The sequence below is a fragment of the Apostichopus japonicus genome, chromosome 23, assembly GCF_037975245.1.
Source record: "Apostichopus japonicus isolate 1M-3 chromosome 23, ASM3797524v1, whole genome shotgun sequence".
Classification (NCBI taxonomy): domain Eukaryota; kingdom Metazoa; phylum Echinodermata; class Holothuroidea; order Aspidochirotida; family Stichopodidae; genus Apostichopus; species Apostichopus japonicus.
In genome coordinates, this window is record NC_092583.1 from 8,240,804 (window position 1) to 8,263,543 (window position 22,740).

At 37.1% G+C, this 22,740-nt stretch overlaps 2 protein-coding genes across 4 annotated transcripts in view; one reads left to right on the plus strand and one right to left on the minus strand.

Annotated features, from left to right (window-relative positions):
* LOC139964533 (uncharacterized) overlaps positions 1–3,835 on the plus strand; it is a 34,272-nt gene extending 30,437 nt beyond the window's left edge. For all 3 annotated transcript variants that reach the window (XM_071966165.1, XM_071966166.1, XM_071966167.1), the window contains 2 exons: positions 56–182; positions 1,852–3,835. In XM_071966165.1, the coding sequence (XP_071822266.1) occupies positions 56–182; positions 1,852–1,955 (231 nt within the window). In that variant the 3' untranslated portion in view covers positions 1,956–3,835. The remainder of the gene's footprint in view (positions 1–55; positions 183–1,851) is intronic.
* Positions 3,836–5,321: 1,486 nt separating this feature from the next.
* Positions 5,322–20,886, minus strand: LOC139964541 (sialate:O-sulfotransferase 1-like). The gene is made up of 6 exons (XM_071966180.1): positions 19,404–20,886; positions 11,878–12,064; positions 9,715–9,783; positions 8,667–8,867; positions 7,616–7,831; positions 5,322–6,315 (listed from the first exon to the last, which is right to left on the minus strand). The coding sequence occupies exons 2-6, from the start codon at positions 12,044–12,046 to the stop codon at positions 5,954–5,956; spliced, it is 1,017 nt and encodes a 338-aa protein (XP_071822281.1). The 5' UTR covers positions 12,047–12,064; positions 19,404–20,886; the 3' UTR covers positions 5,322–5,953.
* Positions 20,887–22,740: the final 1,854 nt, after the last annotated feature.

Genomic DNA, 22,740 nt, shown 5'->3' on the forward strand with positions numbered 1-22,740 from the left:
TGTAACCGAACAACATATTGTACAAACGTAACTGATCTATATATTGTGATTTCAGATGTTTTCTCTGACGGTAATTTTCATCAACGTTATCGTTGCTGCCAATGAATTCCCCAATGAAGAGGAAGTTCCACTCTCAGTCCTTCTTGTGTTGTTAAACATCATTGTCCTTGTGATCATTGGAGGTAAAATAAAACAGTTTGTTTAATATTGCTTTCATGAACAAGCAATTTTGCACGGTTTAACGATGAATAAACCCAATCTTGATTCATTTCAAAATTATTATAAATAAGTCATCGTATCAATGTATAACAAGTCGACAACCACGAGCATAAATATCAAATCGTTTCATTCGTTTTCTGTTTTTTACATAATCTCTTGAATGATGTACATATCGACTCTGGGATGACAAGCTTTTAAGCTATCGTCCGTATTTGACGAACAGTTTGCCATGTCATAACGAGTACATAGCAGATACAAAACACACAACTAATCGTTGCCGGTTGACATCCCGGCAATCCGGTCCACTAAGGCTAGACATTTAATTATTTGGCAGACCCAAAGATCAGGCCTAACAGAACAGTACCATAGAAACTGCATTATTCGGACCTCTTTGTCCGGTTCCTTTTTAGTCTGGATCCGCTATCAAATCATTCTTTAGAATACTTGATATGTATCGTCAGTTTGTCATTGATCAAACTCTAAACTTGATTTGTATTTCGGTCAGTATATCAGCTACATCACAATAAAATGTGTAATGCAGGATAATGAGGCTTGTGTCAACAGTTGTTTACACTACATTTTGGATATGCTTAACCTTAACAACCTTACTTTTCTGGTGACAGTGAAGGTTTGGAAAACAAACACGTACTAGGGCCCGGCTGGCTTGAATTGCTCTCTAAAGGATGTTCCCTAATATTACGAGAAGTTACGGTCAAACTCACCACCCTGAAATGAATGTTGCGAAGGGATCGAATGAGTCACAAAACCTGCCATCGTTATTTGTCTTGATAGAAATAAATCTTATGAACAAATTCTCCAAAAATCTATGAAAAATCTTATTTCCATTTGGGAGATAAATTCCATTCATGAGAGATTCAATATTTCTCCCACAACCTTCAGCAAGTCCCGAATCTGACTTTATTACAAGTTTATTTTCTTCCATGGAGATGGGTTTGCAAATGTTTAATCTAAAATATTGAAGCTCCTAACATGACCAAAATGAGGACAGGGGTTTCACTTTCAACCATGCTATAGAATTAACCTTGAAAATATGAAAAGAACAACAATGACAAAGTTAAAATTTCCGATCCTAGTGGCATTATAAACACAGAGATCTCCCAAACGGAACAAGATATTATTTAGTTGTTTTGGGGAACTGTTCTCCACAATAATATCTTTCATATCTGCTTCAAGGTTTTGGTTGGGTTTGTGGCATTTTTAACTCTTTACTAGTGTTGCATAAAGTATTGCATGGAACTTGACTTAATGTTCGGAAGAACTTCTGTTCTCAGAGAGTGTCAATTATGAATGAAAAATTTTGGATGAGTTGGTTATTACTCTCGAAGATCGTTAATGCATGGGTTTGAGAATGGTTTCAACCGTTATACTGCACGTGCTAGAGGAGTTGGGGATTTTGTGTTAAGGTATTTTTGTTGTTCATAATGGTCATTGACGGAGACAGATAAGAAGAGTACCATGCTGACGAACTGCATATTTTAAATCGCCTTACCTTTGTAATATAACACGAAACTAGGGTACCCGATCTTTTTTCCTAACGGTTCAGCTTCCGATTCCAACTTGTACGGATAATGCCAATTTGACAATACTATGTTTTTGCCCCTTATTTGCTAGGAGAGTTTCTGGTGACAATAGTGATTCATCTAAAATGGATCTTAGTCGCAGCCAGGAACTGTATCACTCAAAGGATCCACAGAAGCAATCAAGATCACGAGTGACTGGAACCAGCCTTTATTATTTGTCAGAGAGGCCAGAGAGTGGAGATTTAACTGAAACTTGTAAAAAGGAAAAGACATTGAAGGATTTAAGAAATGATTTTAATTTGTTTGTCGCTTTGTCAGTCATTTTCATTGTTTGTCAATTAGTCAGTCATTTTCATTGAGCACTTCTCATTCAAACACAGAGTAAATTTTGAAAATCTTGTAAATAATTAGCGTACCTATACTTACGAATTCCATCCCAAGTTTGTAGACTCTCGAGTTGTTAAGGGTTTTAACTTATCATATTAATGGATTTAAAAGAATTCCTCATCGTAAAATAATTCTGATGTACAAACAATAGGTGGTATTTGGTATTTACTTTGGTATCATCTTCTTGAACTTTATCATAGTACATATTCTGAAAGTTATAAGAATATTCGCAGCGTTAACTTGTACAGATGCATAATTGAGGCACGAGGCATTTGAGTTTAGAGAGCGACGATATGAGTTCAATGAAGATAGTTCTAAGTGAGTGCATATAACAGTGCAGGAAAGAGGATTTAATAGTTGGTCAATGGCAAAGAACGACTTAATCACTTTAGCATTACTATAACTTCGTGCAAGAGGGGTGGGGGAGGGGAGCTTACAGTATGGGATGACTGTAGGCAAAACTATTCATTTGGATGTGTTCTATAATATTCGCTACCGTTAGCAAACACTTCAATGCAAACGGCATTAGTAACCAGTTTTTAAGCTTGAGAAATGACCCTAGAAACACCAGATACTCATCATTTGACCGACTGGACTATACGAACAATTGGTATTGGAAATAATACACTAGCAGAAGCATCCCACCTCCCTTGACGTTACACCTTTCATACGTACCATTGTAATGGTAATGCCATGACCTGCCAAAAAAAGGGGGTTTTATGTAAAAGATCAAGGCTATCAATACATGCACACACCACGTTGTATATGACCAGTGTAAACTTCTATGAATTTGAAGTAGTTATAAAATGTACAATAAAATGAAACCAAGTGAAGTACAGCTTGACAAAACCGAAATTAGATTTATTGAAGGCACTGTCCCTATAGCAACAATCAATGCTCAAGTTCATGTAACTGTTGTGAATAAGATATGATTGGTATTGTTTATCGCTAATGAAATGCTCATGCTAATATGTACGTCCTTTGTAATGTTTAAACCAATTGAGCATATCAAAGTATCTAGCAAATTGTGATGTCAATGTAGCATTTCTTTAAAATTAAGCTATTGGTCACTTCGTCAAAACTTTGCCAATATCTGGGTCGCAAACTTCTAATTTAGGGCAGGATTTTAGTCTTCGTATGCGATGGTTTAAGAAAAGAAACTTTAGTGCTGCTGATGTTTTTATGACTATTACGGTTCTCAAGATATAATCTTTAAATTCTGCTAATAATTTGGAATGCCACACTCAGGTAACATTGGTCATGACAACGGGTCCTCACTACAGGATTAAATGTTAATGTTCGTACATTGTTTTGTAAATTCTAACATCTCTAAATATTTGTTGCAATACTTATTCATTTCAATAACATAACACCATTCGATTACATTAAGCACTATTTGTCCAAGACAAATCTGTCACACATTGTAAACAAACAAGTCCTTTGAGGCCATAAACTTCTTACGTTCACTTATTGCGTTTTATATGCAAATTGCCCGAATAGTCTGTGTGGTAGATTATATAGTCCAGTCACTTTAATTGATGAGCCCCAGTTTTAAATTGGATCATCTGAAAACTATATGTAAGTGTTAAAGGAAACAACATTGAATGTTAGAAATGTTGTCTACAACGTATGAAAATGACTATTTTGTGCTTAAAGTCGCCTTTTAAATAAACCGTAAGCCCACTGGATTTGATACTGGATAAGATTTTCTCTCTGGACATTGACCGTTGACTTTCGTGAATGATGATATGTTGGGTTACGTTCAGAGGTGAAAGGTAACTTCAAGTCCTTTAATACATGAGAATTGAATGTTCATGTCGTATAGTTAAAAAAACGTCACTTTCATTGGTTAATCTGCTTCCGCGATTAATTATTTATCATAACGTCAGCGGTCAAAGGTCATATAGTCACTTTTGGAATGAGATCTGTGATTTCGTATTTTGTATTTTAGTGACAGATGTTGTTTGTCGCTATTCGTCTATGCGTATATATATAATTTTCAGAACCTCAGACGAAGCTGTACTTCCCCCAAATTTCCCAAAATAAATGTACGTTAACGATTACTTTTGCTTTTGAGGCTCTGCTGGTAAACCCTGTTCACGCAGGAAGTTGAGAACTACCCGGTTCACGAAATAGCCCGAATGTTTCCTTTCTGGGCAGCCTTTCCTAGGAATAGAAATTATATTGCGATGCATAAATTACTTTAAACCGATGGGTAATGACCACAGTCAGATGGCCTTTCACGTGTGCAGTGGCGTAAGAAAGTAGGGGGGGGGGGGGAGGCAAGACCTCCATAGATGGGAGTTGGTTTCAATGACCACTTGAAGGCATCCTCTATTTTATAAAATGCTCCAAGGACATCTAGCTCTCCTATAAATATTCATGTCGCTACCTAAATCAGTCAGGTTCATTTGGAAGTTTATTATTATTGATTGGCACCATCTTGTATATCATGTATATAACAACAAAGCCACAGAATGCACCATTTGACGTTTAAAACTTTCATTTTTTTCTGGAGGTGGACCCCACAAACCACCCCAACATAGGAGTCGACTAAAATGACCCAAGTAAATCCCCCTCCTTTATCATATCCTTTGTTCGCTTCAGGCCCTTCCAAGAAAGTTCAGCCCAATATCTTGATCAGTTTTCAATTTGTCAATTTCTGCACCCCGTTATATACACAGAAATACACTGTGCTAAAATCGAAGGAGGTCATCAAACACTTTTGAATAGCTACTATATGTCATCGTTATTTATATACCATAATACGTCATCCATATTTGTATTAAGTCAACAGTTATCTCGGAACTTCAAGTCTAAACGTGGCAGTAACCAATATGTTGAACCTGTGTTTCAAAACCGCGCGGTAATATATTTTGTTGCAGTATTATAATAAAGGAAAGAGTGTTTTTTGGTTACTAAATAATATAAATTGTCTTTGATCCCAGCCTACGTTGTTCCTTTAATATCGAAAAAGCAATTTCACAACTTAAAACTGGTGGTCGAAGTGGCGAATAAAAACAAACCCTTCAAAATCTAGTCTATTGTCAACTTCTCCTTTATAATATAACTCAAAATACGGAAACTATATTTCTAAAATCAATCTTTTCAACACTTCAATGACTGCCTCTCCTAGTGCAATCACTTTCGATAGCAAACTCACGTTTAAACTCCATGGTACAAATATAAATTGTCTATTAAAAATGAATATTTTGAAGGAAAATAAATATTAAGAAGCATTCACTAAAGAGTGCGATTTCCTAAACATAAAATCAGTTCAAAGCTTTGCCAAAGATAGCACCATTTTGCATCTAAGGCACCTTACATAAACATACATTTCTCACCCCTTCCCTTACACCCTCCCCAGGACAGCATCACCTGCACCGGGTGACAAAGGAAGGATTCGCCCGGTTGCCAACTGATATAGTTATGCCACTGAGCTAGCAAAAATTCGGATCTGGTCTAGTTGAGTATAATGATATTAATGTCATGGACTTGAAGACTCGGACGCCAAGGTCTCTATAATACATCACTGATGCTAGTGTGTGGTCGTCCAATACATAACGACGAACATCGTTGCATGCATATCGTATCCTGGACGTGTATATATAGCTCAATTAAAATCGTTCGGACCAAAGTTTGTAGTTTAAATGGAGCAGTGCCAGCGCATAGTCGTGCAGGTTGTGTATATTAACATGTTACTGTAGGTCATTTGTTTGGGAAAATATTCAGTTGCGACCAGGTTTCTTAGTAATGTTCTCATACTATAGTAGTCTTACATATATTATCGACAGTTTTATCAACATTTACACTGACGGCTTGACGTAGTTTTCATACGAAGGTAACGGCTTTCCACCTTTCAATATTAGCGTTATGTTAACTTGCTCGATGTAACTGTTCAATAGATCATGCATTTCTGGTGTGTACGGGTCAAAGGTCATCTGACTGCGATGTTTTTCCATCGGTTGGAAGTTACGAACGGCGCACATAATTCGTCTTGGTAAGATAGGTTGTCCAAGAAATGTAACCATTCGTGTTATTTCGTGAGCAGGGTTTTTCTCCAGTTCCTCAAAGAAGACAACTAGCAGTCGTTTGCAATTCATTAGCCAGTTAATGTTCAAATTTTTCCATCTACGAAATTGTGGAAGGAGCACATTCGTCCAGTGTTCTGAAAAGAGAATTGAATTTGAAAGTAGAACCTATATATCAAGCTCCGGAGAAATATTTTATGATATGTTTTTGTTAGATTATTCATTGGCGTTAGCACGCCTATTACCCGGCAAAGCTCGGTAACTGATAAGCGAAGTTTATATCGGGCTGAAAATGAAATTCTTTCAAAGAAGTGTTTTCGTGATGACGTCATTGGAAGTACTCTCATCACATTTCTTCAATCACATGAGTATTCTCTTAGTTGTAATGGCCTTAAAATGAGTTTTCCGAAACTATTTCCCTTCATTTTACCTTGATTACTGCTGCCCTAGTCGGAAATAATCAAAGAGGGGCGCTTTTAGTTTAACAAGCAAGAGAAAACGACGTATACTTTCTAAACAATATAATGACAGTATGATGGGCTCTTGTCACTTGATCAGACGGAACCAGCGTGATCGTAATTTACACTGCAACGACGCGTAAGATCACTAACGGTTACATGTATTCTGTGCGCGCTTGTAACGCGTGAATATAGATGATGGCTCCTTTTGTCAAGGTAAAGGTTTTCCAAATTCCACCTCAGATTCCGAATATTTGGGTTTCAACTATCGAGTTCTCCGTCGATAATTGAAAGTGACGAGAACGAAAGGATACATGGTTAGTTATGGGAGAAAACTTTAAAACAGCTGAGGGGAGGGTGGGGGTGTTATTACCAGAATAATAAAGGGATCTGCGAAAGATGCTTTTTTTTATAAATATTATTATATATAAACCTCTGTTCAATTTGACATTTGTCATCATTTGTTCATGTGATCAATTGCAGTGAAAGGTGGTTAATGCTATGCCAAAAATCTGTGCTCAAACTATTCCAATGAAACGGAACGACTTTATGTTGAACAGCTGAAAGGGTGCATGCCAAGACTATTGATTCTATGTGAGTGATGACGTTGTAGGGTCAAAGGTCAAAGGTGCAAGTTCATCAAAACTGAAGAAAACTGGTTTGATCAAATTGTCGCTCCCGTATATGAAAATCAGACTTGTAATGCATATATCTTATATATTAACTTTACTTTTGAAAGGTCATGAGGTCAATGGAATCCAAGAGATGTGTTGTAAATTTCTGAAAAGCTGATATTTACTTCAGACTCGAACGAGTGATGACACCATACAATGACCAAATGATGGAATATTGTGTATGTATACATATGAGGTACATTTTAGACCGGTATATCTTCAATATTAATTAATATTAAATTAATATTAACATTTTTAATATATCAACCGAGGCCCTTTTGATTATACAAAAGCACGTGACTTACCGTTGCTTTTTTCCATTGAAGTCTTCAACTCGCTTTGGGTAAAATTTTTCACACCAGCAAAGAAGCGGAAGTACTCGGAAACTACGGAGTAGTGTGGGTTCCTGATTAACAGTATTGCACCTCCTTTGAACATAGAAATATGGTCAGCTGCAAACAGGTGGGATTTGACGCACACTCCTTTCCGGAGATTGAAATCTTCCGTACCAGCCTTAAACCCTGCAGAAGAAGAAGCAAGACAGGTGACACTCTGATGTGAAGATTTACTGACTTCCAATTTTAATCTGCAATTAAAAATATTCAATCAAATCGAAAACTACTTTTCTGATAGCTCCACTTTCAATTGCTTTAACGGTTTTCAACTATAGGCTAGCACATGTGATTACAGCACTCTTTATACTGACACAGAATTGATATGTGTTGCAATGGTCAATTGCTTTAAGGATTAAAACTGCTTTGAGTATTTCTTTACCGTATTTGATAGCAACATTGTCCATCACAGTCACAACACAGAGAGGATCTTGAGTTCTAAATGTTGCTTTTATTAATGAAGTTTGAATTATAAACCAATGCTTCCTTTGCATTTATTTCATAGAGCTTTCACAAACTTATGTAAAACTGATTTCATCATTAATATTTTCCATCTATGGTTTCCAAAGGCGTTAATTGATCAGTTGGATTAGAATTTGACATTGGTAAATAGACAGTGTTACGTTATGTCTGTGTGTGGGTGTGAAAGTGTTCGTGTATGTTTTTGTATAGCCTCAGTCTTTTAGGAGAATTTTGTCTACTTTTTTATTAAATTTCAAGCGGCGTTTCCTACGTTAAGTCTTTTACGAGCACTCTACATATTTGGTTTGTAATTGAATTCATGATGCCTTTTTCATAACACGGCATTACTTTCACAAGGATACTAATGACCTGATTAGTGTTAGAAGGCGGAGGGGGAGGGAAGGGGTAGAAAGGAAAGGGATCGCGTACACTGGCAGACTGATGAAATTAAGTTTTAGAGAAAATGGAATTTTAATCTTTTATTGTGATTCCTTGATCTTACATTTCTGCACTCGTTCTTCCTTTTTCTCCCGAAACCAGTAAATGCTTCCAGTGGAGTACCTTGTCGCTACTTGTATAAGAGATCTTGTCCACGAGTTCCCCGAACGCGGAAAGCTGGCCAGGGCTGTAAGGGGCATGGAATAGGCGGGCGCTACTACGACGTCATCAATCATGGACTGACATTCCTCTTCACTTAAATCATCTACGAAACAACAACAATAACAACAACATAATTATAACAACAACATTATCATAGCATACGAAACAGCAATGATCAAGAAATGCGAAAAAAGGATCATCAATACAATTGATATATAAGCAACGAAAAATACTTAGAACAGAGACAACGTTTATCAATTCTTAAAATCCTTATGAAACGTACAGGGTTGTGTAGTTGAGGAGTGCTTCATAATCTACGAGAATTAAACATAAATAGCCGAGCAGCTAGTTTGTATCAAGTACATTTTTATTGTTTTAACGGAGTGATTAGTGCTCCTAATTTTGGTTTCTTTTAAGAAGCAACGTGTTGTTTAAAATGGTTGTTGTTTTTATCAAAGAACAGTATGGAATGTATCATAATTTACTCTTTTAAGATTCTTTATGTCACTTGCAGCTTCTTGAGATATTCCTCGGATTTTTATGGCATCCCTGTGAGGTGTTACATTCCAATTTCTCACACTTCATCATAAAGAAGTTAAAGAAATTGTTTGAAGAAATTGTTTTTAACATGATCTAACATTAACGCCTCCAAGACAATGAGATTTCAGATGCAAAGTGTTCCTGGCAGAAGTTATACTCAGAACGATCTTATGTAATAAATATACTTGTGACTGATTCGTTGAAGCAATTTACTAATTAGCCTCTTGTTTCGCTGTTATCATTTCCATGACGATTCATGCCCCTACCCAGCTTTGAAATCCTGTGTACTTTTGGATGATTAATGTAACTAAAATATCAAAATGATAAAGAAGTAGGTTGCTGATCTCGTGTGGCCAATGTTGGTATAAGAAACGTTCGATCAGCAAAAGCAAAAGATAACAGACACTTACCTATTTGTGGAAAGTTTGTCATATTCACTGATGGATACTTTAAGTTCCATTCTTTTGACATCGGCACCCCTGCAAAGATAAAGGAAAAGTCAATCCCAAAATAGTTTACTCTGAGATATCTTTGAAATATACATGCTTATTGTTTTGGGAGTAAATATTCCCCTTACCCTCACCCTCCTCCAATGAGATAGTTAAACAATTGTTGTTTAGCATTGCGTCCACACGTGAAGAAAGAGGGTCAATTAGAGCGGGCTACAAGCCCTAGTCCCGGGATCTATTATGGGCCCGTGAAAATATGGAGGGCCCAGGAAATATGGGAGCAGGAATAGTGTTTTCCCCTTTTCATAATATACGCAAAGAAACAAGGAAAACAAGGGCGCCCGTTGACCGACATGGCTCTCGAAACTACGTCTGCGAAGACCTCACTATAATGACGATATTCCGTCTGCGAAGACCTGACTAATGACGATACTCATTCTGCGAAGACAAAACTAATGATGATACTCTGTCTGCGTAGACTAGACTAGTGACAATACTCTGTCTGCGAAGACCAGACTAGTGACGATACTCTGTCTGAGAAGAAAAGACTAGTAACGATACTCTGTCTGAGAAGACCACACTTATGACGATATTCTGTGTGCGAAGAACAGACAAGTGACGATACTCTGTCTGCGAAGACCTGACAAGTGACGACACTCTGTCTGAGAAGACCTGACTATCGCCGACCAAAGTAAGCGGAGCTTTACATTCGGGAAAAATCCACGGTTTTCTCATCTGAAATAGCCCTCCAAATTGTACCCCCGCCCCCCCCCCCCCCAAAAAAAAGGGAGCTAGCCATGTACAATTTGAATTTGAATAACTCCTCCATATGCAATTGTGGCTGCGTTGTTAAAGAAAGAAAAGAAGGGATAAATATATAGATAGACTAAGGTATTTTTTAGACCATATTCTGTCTATGCCGAGATGACAAAGACTTGCACAGGTGGACTGGTGAGAAGTAAGTAAATATATGATCAAGACAGAAATTTACATATCAACCTTATTATAAAATTCAACCCTACTAGTAATAAGCATGTGCTTAAGATTACCTTTGAATTTATCAATGTTATCGATAATGCGGATAGGGATTGGTACAGAGTTCCAAAGCTTCGGCCCACAATAGGCGAAGGCTCTAGTACTATAATTGGTGGTGTTCCCGTGGTACAGAAAGGAACAGGGGTAGTCGGTCAGGGGTAGTCGGGCGACAAACAGTATTAAGGTTCTTAAGGCAATCAGGAGCAGTAACTTGAAAACACTTTACGGACAAACAACGGGATTTAACATAAGTACATCTTTTACATGGCGCCAGTGTAACTCTTTGAAAATAGTAGAGACATCATCCCTTCCCATTTTTTTTTAAAGACTGTAGTTTTGTAAGGAGACTAGCTTTAATACCGCAAAGAGTTGCACTTATCAATTCTTTTAATAACGAATGATATGATGAAAATTTTCGCAATATCACGAGGAATAAAAATACTTAGCCATTGAAATATAGCTTATCATCCTAATACGAATGGAAATAATCATACCCACAATAATAATAATCATGCTAATCACAATAATCATCATCATCATCATCACCATCGTCATTGTCATCGTCATCGTCATTGTCATCATCATCACCATCTTCGTCATCATCATCATCATCATCATCATCATCATCATCATCATCATCATCATCATCATCATCATCATCATCATCATCATCATCATCACCACCATCATCATCGTCATCCTTGTCACCATCATCACCATCACAATCAGTCACCATCATCAAATTCATCATCATAACAATAATTACAATAATAATAACAATAATAATCACAATAATAATCATCATCGTAATCGTCATCGTCATCATCACATCATCATCATCGCCTTTATCCCCATCATCACAACCGTCATCAGCATCATAATCATCTCATAATAATAATCACAATAATAATAATCACAATAAAAAGCATCATCATCGTAATCATCATCATCACATCATCATTATCAACATTATCAACATCATCACTATCACAATCATCACCATCATTACAATCATCATCATCGCCATGATCATCATAATCATAATGACGAGACGATGATGATAATAGGTAACGGAAATTGTTGACTTACGACGGTTGCCTGTTTGAATGTTGGATTTCGTTAGCGGTACCTTCCTGTCGACCTTGTGATTTGGGACCAAATGTTGTGTCTCATGTCGTGAGACATTGTATAAAACAGCGGAACCGATCAGTAACGAAACGGTACACGCAGACAATAGGATGAGAGAGGTGGACTTCATGGCCGGTAGCAGGATTATCTATGGAGAAACGCATTCATTTCTTGAAAAGTTATTAAATGTCGCTTCTTTTAGTTCATAAATTTAAAGTGATATCTCACTGGCATGTGCAGATTATTTTGCTGATATGTCGTTAAATGTTACAAAACTGGAACATTTGAATACCCTATTGTGAGTATTCTAGGATGTGTAATGGAAACGGAATGTTTGTAAAATATTGATGCTATTTTTGGTCTAAATGTATTTTAAAGTGTAAAAAAAACGAAGACGAGAGGAGATAGAGAGACGAGAAGGATTGAGGATTGATGAGAGAGGAGAGTAATCATTTGATAACATCACCATATTATTGGTAATATCATCACTGAGTTAACAAACATAGGTAACATCAGCAAATATTAAGAGATATTCTAATACCAGCACTCATTATTTATATAAAAAATTACTGTTAGATATCAAGACTAAACTGCTGCCCAACGTCAACCTATAACCACAGGAGGAAAATCAAACTAATTGCTGGTTACTAGACGAGTTAATTGCAGTGGAAAGATAACAAAAGTGGTGGAACGTGATATTGCCTAGCCATTTGGTATAATGTAGTGCTTATTGTCAGTGGCGGAGCTATAGGTATTGGTCAGGGGGCAAGAATGGTCTGTAGAGGCGCTTTCGACACTATCTAAGCGAAGCGCCACCACCGCGGAGCGTGCAGAAAAATTTTGAGTAAAGATACTCCCTAGATCGCAGGAAATGACCCTTTCCGGGCCTTGCTAATTTGCAGATAAACGAAGAATAAATAGGTGTCATCGCCATTTTGTCAGAAAATTACACCAACAGAATGTGACAAATGTCAATAGGTAGATGAGAGCGCAATAAAAAAGTCAATAATCGCGAATGAGTAAAAAGTAGTAAAAAGCTGAAAAGGGGGCCAACAGTCCATATGAGTCCATCAGGGGGGGGGGGGGGTATGCGCCCCATATCTGTATGGACGCTCCGCCACTGCTCACTGTTAGGATACATTTAACATGCAGGCCGTAGTAATACTTTTTGCCGTAACGGTAAGTGCTGGGTTGTATCGTTAACTGTCACAACAGTTATTACACGATTAAAAATTGCCACGTATCAAGGGCCATTTGCCAACAGACTAGATGAAACAACCGGCCAGGCTAGTCCGAGGCTCGCTACGGCGTGAAAGTTTGGCCTAGTATGAACTTTGGAGGGTCGCATATTATTACGCATATTATAACGAATAACGGATAGATCTGTTAAGCCTCATGCATAACACAATATAACACAGAGACCCCTGTACCAAATGTACAGCCTTTGCTATGTACACTAGGCCTACAGTATGGTAAATCTAAGTAACAATATTGCCTGTGTGCTTTCAGCAATATTGAAGCCACAGCTTATGAAAAGAACCTTTTGGTAAATGAAGTTAGATTGACCTCATTCCTGTGTTTAATTTGAATTTAAATCGACAATGCAAAGCGGTTTCAGTTTTCTGAATCATTTCAAGAGGAAGTTTAAGAAAGAAGTTACGTTTTGTAGAAGAACTGTGGCGTAGAAGCGGCAAACATCCAGTATAAGACACTTCAAGAAAGTAAGTGTATTAATGATACTGCTGATGTAGGGTATCAATTCATTTATGTGTATTACAGACCCTCATCTCACAGAGCATAGTTAGTTGACAGTTCACACTTTAAGTCAAAACCATGTTTGAAGGAAGTAACAACCAGCCTTAAAATAGTCAAAATGGTTCCCTAAAACCTGACACATATACCTGAGCATAGGTGATTCATTTTTAACATGTTCTGTACTTTCTCCCTTCTGATCATAATGAGAAGGTTACTGATTAAAATCTTTAACTAATTAGTATGCCTACAGGAAAATCAAACCAAAACAATATATTTGTGTTAACAAAATATGAGCAACATTGTCACATAAAATTACGACATACTTCACCAAGTGTCATAGCACACAGGTACCTGAGGATAATCTTTAAAAAAATGAGTTTTTTTCATTTCTGTTCCCCAAAGACCAGTGCTCTGATATGATATAAGTCTCACCCAGTATGCAATGCTCCTTGCTTTGCAACTTACTGGCATGATTGCAGAAAATGGAAGAATGTTATACTTCTTTGGAGTGACACAATAGCTCATACTGGAACATTTGGTTGTGATCAGCCTATAGGGAGTAGTTTAAGAAGTTATGCAATTAAAACTGCTTGCGGGAAATTGACAATTGGTATCTAAAATAAAGGAATCAGTTTTTTTTTACTATTTATCAAACCACATTAATTGACAATCAGCACAACTCCTACAAGACAACATTGAATACAACATAAGGGAAAACACAGTTTTGAAGAAAAACCTTGTGGGTGAAGGGAGGGGGAAGCACCTCTATGATTGCAATAAGATGTAATTTAATTTTCACACTTGTTTTATGTGATAGCACTGACAGGATGTTGACAAAAAAAATCATTCTTATCACTTTATGTACTTTCACAGAGGTAACTGCATTTTGAAACGGCTTGTCACTCTTGACTGTCCTTAATTTGCAGAAACTATGTATTACAGAACTTGAAAATCATTATTTCATGTAAGATATAAAATGTTAAGTTAAAGTGATTTTGAAGTAAGAAAGTACAAAGGTTAGGTATCAAAACCATTTCATGTTTGACATGTAATCCAATGCTGCCAATATATAAATGTCGTTTGAAGACGTATTTTGTTTTTTAAAGTTATTTTACGTAATATTACCTTTTTATAATATCTTGTTTGTTATAACATCTTATTGTACTTTTGTAACCTCCCATTGTTTTTTTTTTTTTTTTTTCATATAACCTCCTATTGTATTTTTAATAACCTTTTATTGTTTTTTTGTTTTTTGGTATTTGGGGACTATTTTTAACTGTATTTTATTTATTTATTTATTTTTTTCACTGTATTTATTTCCTATTTATCGTTTTGATTTTTGTTTTTTGTGAAGCGCTTTGATACTTTCTGTGATTTAGCGCTATACAAATGACGTATTTACTATCATCATTATTTATAATTTCTCCTTCTGTTTCATTCTTCATATACCTTGAAAAGCTGTGTTCTTAAATATTTGATGATTAAGAGGGAAATCAATCTGGTAGTGCCATAAATACAGTCTTTTATTTATAATATGTTGTGTCTGATAATACAGTTCCATAATTCTGGGGAATCCGACCTGACTCTTATAATGGTGTTTACATTGAAGCTATACTCAGGCTTCTCATCTGACTCTCTCGGAGAGTCAGACATTGCTTGACTCTTTTCATGGGATAGAGCCTGGACCCTATTAAAATAGTCACTATGACTACTGTTGTCCTGACAGCGCAAGTCGTTGAGCTATCTACAATGGTAGGTAGGACATGTCAATTGAAAAGCTCTCATCTTGCCTTTGAACGTGACCAATTGAATGTGTATGGCACTGAAGCAATCAATCATCATACATTTGAAACTGAAAGGACAGTTCCAGGTGACCTAATTAAAATACGACCGTGTTACTCCTTGTGTGCAGCCATTCATGTTTAACAATATTCTACATAGATTTTCGTGTTTAGTATACCAACGACGTATAGGCGCCAATGTAGGCTATATATTGTGTTAACATTCATAGCCGAACAATCCAGTTCTAAGGTATTACTTTCACTATTATGATCACATGTTATAGGGATGTGATTACTGAAAATCAAGCCACCCTCCCTCCGACCCCTCCCCATTCATGCTCATTCATGAATAGGCTTTATTCTTTATATCGCCGAGTACTCACATTCGCGATGTATGTTATGTTACGTTGGAATGCGAGAGGTCTCGATAATTAATTTTGAACGAGACACAAGCCTGGGTTCGTTTCCGTAAGGAACACAGACAAATTGACAAGTCTAGAGAATTTGAATGAGAACGTAAACTATATTGAACAATGGAGTCTGAACCAATAACAACAAGTGGTAATTGCAAATATATAGAAAATTACTCACAAACCTAACAAGATAGGATATACTTTAAAACACGCTGGTCTCTTCCAACGGCGATATCCCTCAGCGGCCACGACCTTGATGACGACGGTTCTCGGTCCGTTGTACCGCGAAATTCACTGGTCCTCGACGAAGTTTCTCGCGATCCCAGAAACAGCAGTCACCTTCTTTCCGGCGATGCTCCAAAATAGAAGACGGACTTCCAGCCACAATAGAGTGAAGCACAAGTCGAACTTCTCGCCGACTAAATAGTACTAGAGTCAGTCCAAAATCAGCTTTATAGCCACCAACTCCTGGCGTAACGAACTTCCTCAACGGAGACAGAAATTCTTCACCTTCTCCGAAATAAAGACTGGAATACTATAGTTTCACGGCAAAGTCCTCTTCAAACTTCTGAATGGAAGTGCAGAATCAATCTTGGTATCGATAGCTCAATCCTTCAGAAACTACTGGCAGTTGAGCACAGACGATATATAGTAGAATGGTATAATATTTGTCGTCGCTTGTATTTGTTCAGAAGCTCAGAAACTCTCCGATCTGGGCGGGTTTTTATACGATTCGCCATGTCAAGAATCATCTAGATCTTTCTCGATACACCTGAGGAACAATGCGACCCAGCTTCTACGTTTCGCGGAAGTCCTTTGCATATCTCGCGAACATTCCAGAGAATCCACGAAGATGTGTGCACAACTTACACACGATCTCACGTAAGCCGACGTCAACCCGAGACCAGCGCGTCATCATAAGGAATATACCAGAACAATCGTGTATTGCTCATTACATAAATAACATCCTGACGTTAACCCGACCTAATTTCTCAAATATTGATTGTCACGTAGGCCATTTTTCAAATACTTTCTATATAATAACATTAGGTTCCTCACTAGCAGTAACTAGCGTTAGGCTACAATGGGCCCTCGTAACAGTTACTTTAAAGTTGGTTGTATGCAAGGGCGTAGGAACCGGGGGCTGGGGGCGCCAGCCCCCCCCCCCCCAGTGACAAATATGTAGGGCGGAAGTATCATCCCGCCCCCCCCCGCTTCGCAAGTCAGAAAACCCCTCTTTCATTTCCAAATGAGAAAAAAAACTCATTTGGAGCACTAAATTGTATCTAAGGCGAAGTGAAAATGCAAAATTATATACAAAATTGAGTGAGTGGGTTGAAGTGTGCTTTATTGCACCAAATTGCACCTGAGGCCACCTGGTGTAACAACCCTCCCCTTAGACCCCTCACCCAGGCGGGCCATCAGTCTTCAGCCCCCCTCCTCCCCCACTCAAAAGTACCTTCCTACGCCACTGGTTGGATGTAATTTGCTAACGACACGTATACATTTATATGTATAGACAATTGTGTATAGGCATTATCTTGCAAGTGTAAATCAATGACAATATCTCACGTAGGTACCTTGTTGCTTTCACCAGGTAGCTGTTACTGAACCCTTGGTGTCACAGGGTGATATAGAAATTTATATCGATGCTAAAATATCAGGAATGACACCTGTACCATGTCCGTGTTTAATAAACCAGTATAATTACAGTTGTGCTTGTGTCATATCTTGCAGCAATAAACTTAAAAAAGGCTATTTAGATCACAATATCTTAACCAGCTTAATATCCTAGAGTCTCGATTGGAAACGATCGGGATCGAATCTTTGACCATGCTACCACCCCCTCCGTCCACTCCTACCCCCCCCCCTCCAGTTTGTGGACTTGACTTACATTAGATATTAGGTATCTGGACTCACTTAATCAGTTGAAGCTTCCTCTTAAAACTGATCTCTTTCACATTGTTATTAGATGTTTCTCTCTGTCTTTCTTTATTGTAGTGCGCGTGCGCGCAACAATATTGGCATTACTGGCCAAGTGAACGATACCTACATTGACTGGACGTGAAAACTTAAAGTTTCAATCTCTGTACATTTGCAATATGCTGAGAATTTTCCGGGCACCTACTGAAAGAAGAATCATTTGCAATGTGTTTTTCATTTTTTTTTTGGTGAATATTGGGGCAATATGCTGAGAATTTTTCGGGCACCTACTGAAAGAAGAAAAATTTGCAGTGTGTTTTTCAAATTTTTTGGTGAAAATTCAGGTAATATGCTGGGAATTTTTTCGGGCACCTACAGAAAGAAGAATAATTTGCAACGTGTTTTTCAATGGTTAAACTGATATTATTATTATTATTATTATTATTATTATCGTAACAACTTCCCCAATAAGTATAACCAATATGGAAGGGTAATAACACGAAAAATATAACCAACATTTTTCTCGCGCTCCGCGCGCATTCATCGTTTTAGTGTCCATATCATATAGGCATTCATCGGAGGCATGTGATGTAATAACCGATCAATGCATATGATATGCACTCATATTAAGATGTTAAATGCGCGCGGAGCGCGCGAAAAATGTTGGTATGTTTTTCGGGCAAGTCGTTACAGCCCCCCCCCCCCCAAATCAAATTAGGCTCCTACGCCTATGATCAGAGGCTAGCTGCGTAACCATCTTATTCTGAGCCTGTTATTGCGCCTACAAGACTATCCTGGTGTTGTCCGCCCAAAATATATCACATTGAACAACAGAAAAGTTCTCACTAATACTGCATGCACTCCACGAGCACTGCAACATACTGCATATTTGCAGGCAAATGCAGTTCTCGTTCTTTTTGTCTTTACACGTAAAGCGCATTGAGCAAGTTTTGTTGTATTCTGCGCTATATAAGACTCATTATTATTAACACTTGATATAGGTATTTTGAATCGTGAGCTGTGACAATTTGCATACAGTATTAATGGTGCAGCTTAGCAGTCGTTTCTGTGTGTCACAACCTGCTACCGAATGTTTCCAATGTGTTTGCTTGCTTTTTATTGTGGGGAAGGGGGGCTTTTACAGCATTCTCTCAGCATGTCTTGCAACTGTTTCGATACAAATCTTATTGTAATACGCTACACTTCGATTACATACCACATATACTGGCGGTCATTACACTTCTATAAATCATATATCTATTTACAACAAACATGCTCACTAATTTCGATGAGTTATTGTTGAATCAAAACTCATTTATTAGTGCAGATTGTCTTGAGGCATTTGATTGTTTCCCACTAATTACCAGTTTATCTAATATATCTAAGTTAACTCGTCCAAAATAACAAAAGTTGGTGCAAATTGAAAGTAAATATTTATAAATACGTTTATAACCATAAATAGGTATAGCCACTTTGGTTATGATGGGGTTCAATGCTTTATGATTTTGCACAGGCCTAACATGAGCTATCCATTGAATGACACAATGAAGATTTTACGAGTGATATATTTTAGTTTTGCTTTAAAGCCTCAATTAAGAATCAGACATATACATACCTGTAAACTGTAATTTAAATTTATACTGCATCGGAAAAGACCAAAAGCTGATCACTTTACTACTGTCTCGTTGTAAACCGATGTCGAAATTACATTTGTTGTTAAGGTTTTGAGCCAGTTAATAATTAAGTGACCTCCTACACGGAAACTTTCCTTTATACTTTATGTTTACGTTTGGTCCCACAGACAAACAGTAGACGATCGCCATTTCGTGAGGGTTCTCTCTGATACCCATAGTAATAAACGGTTCTAATATAGCGCAACTTACAATAAAGTCTCGCTGCGCTGTACAAAAGAAAGTGAAAGATATGTACACAATATACAATAAGAGTAAACATAACAATTCTAACAATGAAAACAGGTGTGTCTTCAAAATATTTTTCAACATCTCCACAGACACGACATTATGATATATGATGGGTCAAGTACTCAATAATATACAACACCAGTAAATAAACTAATTTTATATGGGATTGTTAATGACCCAATTAACCAAGACGATTTTAGATTATTATCTTATGCCTTAAAATACTGTTCTTAAAGTTCTCTGCTGATTCACACCGAAATGGGAATTCAAATGGAACCCTGTATCAACAAGGCAAGCCTCAGAGTGCCGTATCTGGACGTGTAGAGGTAAAAGAAAATTAAAAATTCTCAACCAAATCCAAACCATGAATGTGGACTCTCCTTAAGAGGGCCCGTTTCTACTATAGCACCATCAGTTGATCCCATACTATGCCACTGGTTCCAGTACGTATGGATCAAAACATCATCAAATATACAGTGATTTTGCTGCTCTTTCCTTGGTCTTCAAAATCAACTGGCTCACTTACTCTTTATGGCGTTAAGGGCCTTTAGTGACATTTCCTGGAACATATAGAGCTGCTTTCCGAACCTTATGAATGATTTTCCAGAATAAGTCCAATCATTGAGCATGCACACACTACTTGTGCTTTGGAGTACCAGCAGCATCTATTCTAGTCATATCTATGTTCCCCAAATGAGATGATCCATATATTTAATTTGGATAATTGTATGGCATATATATATATATATATATATATATATATATATATATATATATATAAAACAAGGAAGAATCAGGACTGCAGGAAGACTGCTCTAAGCTATAATAGCAGAGCCTAAACATATAAGTATATGCCTTGGTAAGTACAGCTGTAACTAAGGGCGTGAAACTCCGAGTTACAGCTGTACTTACCAAGGCATATATATATATATATATATATATATATATATATATATATATATAAATGAAAATCGTAATGAGTTGGAAAATCAAGAACAGTGAAAAAACTTTCAGCCTCCACCGGGATTCGAACCACGGGCCTTCCGCTCTGTACGCGGACACCCTAACCAATAGGCTAAGGACGCTGATTGTACGTCCAGAGGTTCGAAACCGGTACGGAAGGTCGTAATTCCACTGTAGGTGTTTGTCACCTGTATCGAACAATGCTAGTTCTGTTTTTGGTGACATATTTTGCCTTAATCTAGAGATCAAACAACTCGAAATCATTTGTGATTCCTAAAGCCGGATCTCGAAAGAGATACTTTGAACAGACTTTATGTTAATGCAATGGATATATATATATATATATATATATATATATATATATATATATATATATATATATATATATATAGATATATATATATCATATATATATATTGAGGCAAGAATAATTGTGACCTTAATATAGCACTGCAACAACATATATTACCGCGCGTGATATAAACACATGTTCAACCTATTAGTTTCTGCAACGTTTAGCATGAAGTTCCGAGGTAACTGTTGACTTAATACAAATATAGATGGCGTGTTATGGTATATAAATAACGAAGACATATAGTAGCTATTCAACAGTGTTTGGTGAACTCCTTCGACGTTAGCACAGTGTATTTATGTGTATATAACGGGGTGCAGTGATGTGCACAGGTGCGAGGGACAAATTAAAAACTGATCAAGATATTGGGCTGAATTTTCTTGGAAGGGCCTGAGGCGAACAAAGGATATGATAAAGGAGGGGGCTTTACTTGGGTCATTTTAGTCGACTCCTATGTTGGAGGTGGTTAGTGGGGTCCACCTCCAGAATAAAAATGAAAGTTGAAAACGTCAAATGGTGCATTCTGAGGCTTCATTGTTATATACAAGATATACAAGATGCTAACCATCTATAATAATAAACTTCCAGAGTAACCTGACTGATTTAGGTAATGACATTAATCTTTATAGGAGAGCTAGATGTGCATGAAGCATTTTATAAAAAAAAAGGATGCTGCCAAGTGGTCATTGAAACCAACTCCCATCTATGGAGGCCTAGAGACCTCCCCGGCTTACCCCCTCCCCACACTTATCACTTTCATGCGTGAACAGGTTTATCAGCAGAGCCTCAAAACAAAAGTAATCGTTAACGTACATTTATTTTGGGAACTTTTAGGGAAGTACAGCTTCGTCTGAGGTTCTGAAAAAAATGTATATGTATAGACAAATAGCGACCAACAACGTCTGTAACTAAAACACGAAGAAATAAGTGCTCCACGAAATCACAGATCTTATTCCAAAACTGACTATATGAACTTTGACCGCTGACTGTATGATACGTAATAAATCGCGGAAGCAGATTAACCAATGAAAGTGACGTTTTTAAGTATACGATATGAACATTCAAGTCTGATGTCTTATATACGTAGGACTTTAAGTGATCTTTCACCTCTGCACGTAACCCTACATATCATCATTCACGAAGGCTCAACGGTCAATGAGAAAAAACTCATCCAGTATCAAATCCAGTGGGTTTACGGTTTAATTAAAGGCGAATTTAAGCACAAAATAGTCATTTTGATATGTTGTAGACAACACTTCTAACAGTCAATGTTGTTTCCTTAAACACTTTTACATTGATTTCAAATGATCCAGTTTAAAACTGGGGCTCATCAATTAAAGTGACTCGAATATATAATCTACCACACAGACCATTCCTGCAATGTCCTAATGTGCAATACAAAACTCAATAGGTGTACATGAAAAATGTATGGCCTCAAACGACTTGTTTACAATGTGTGACAGATTTGTCTTGGACAAATAGTGCTTAATGTAATCAAATGGTGTTATGTTATTGAAATGAAAGTAACGCAACAAACATTTAGAGATATTAGAATTTGAAAAACAATGTATTACAACATTAACCTTTAATCCTGCATTGAGGACCCGAAGTAATCACCAATGTAACCTTTGAGGAGCATTCCAAATACTCAGCATATTTTAAAGATTATATATTGATAACCGAAATATTTATAGAAACATCAGTAGCACTCAAGT

What these genes read in the sequence shown, in the direction of transcription:
- LOC139964541 (XM_071966180.1), bottom strand. Translation starts at nt 12,046, where the DNA reads ATGAAGTCCACCTCTCTCATCCTATTGTCTGCGTGTACCGTTTCGTTA. An exon ending in CATTCAAACAGGCAACCGTC is followed by an intron (nt 9,784 to 11,877) that starts GTAAGTCAACAA and finishes TTATCTTTGCAG; the next exon opens with GGGTGCCGATGTCAAAAGAA. An exon ending in GACAAACTTTCCACAAATAG is followed by an intron (nt 8,868 to 9,714) that starts GTAAGTGTCTGT and finishes GTTGTTTCGTAG; the next exon opens with ATGATTTAAGTGAAGAGGAA.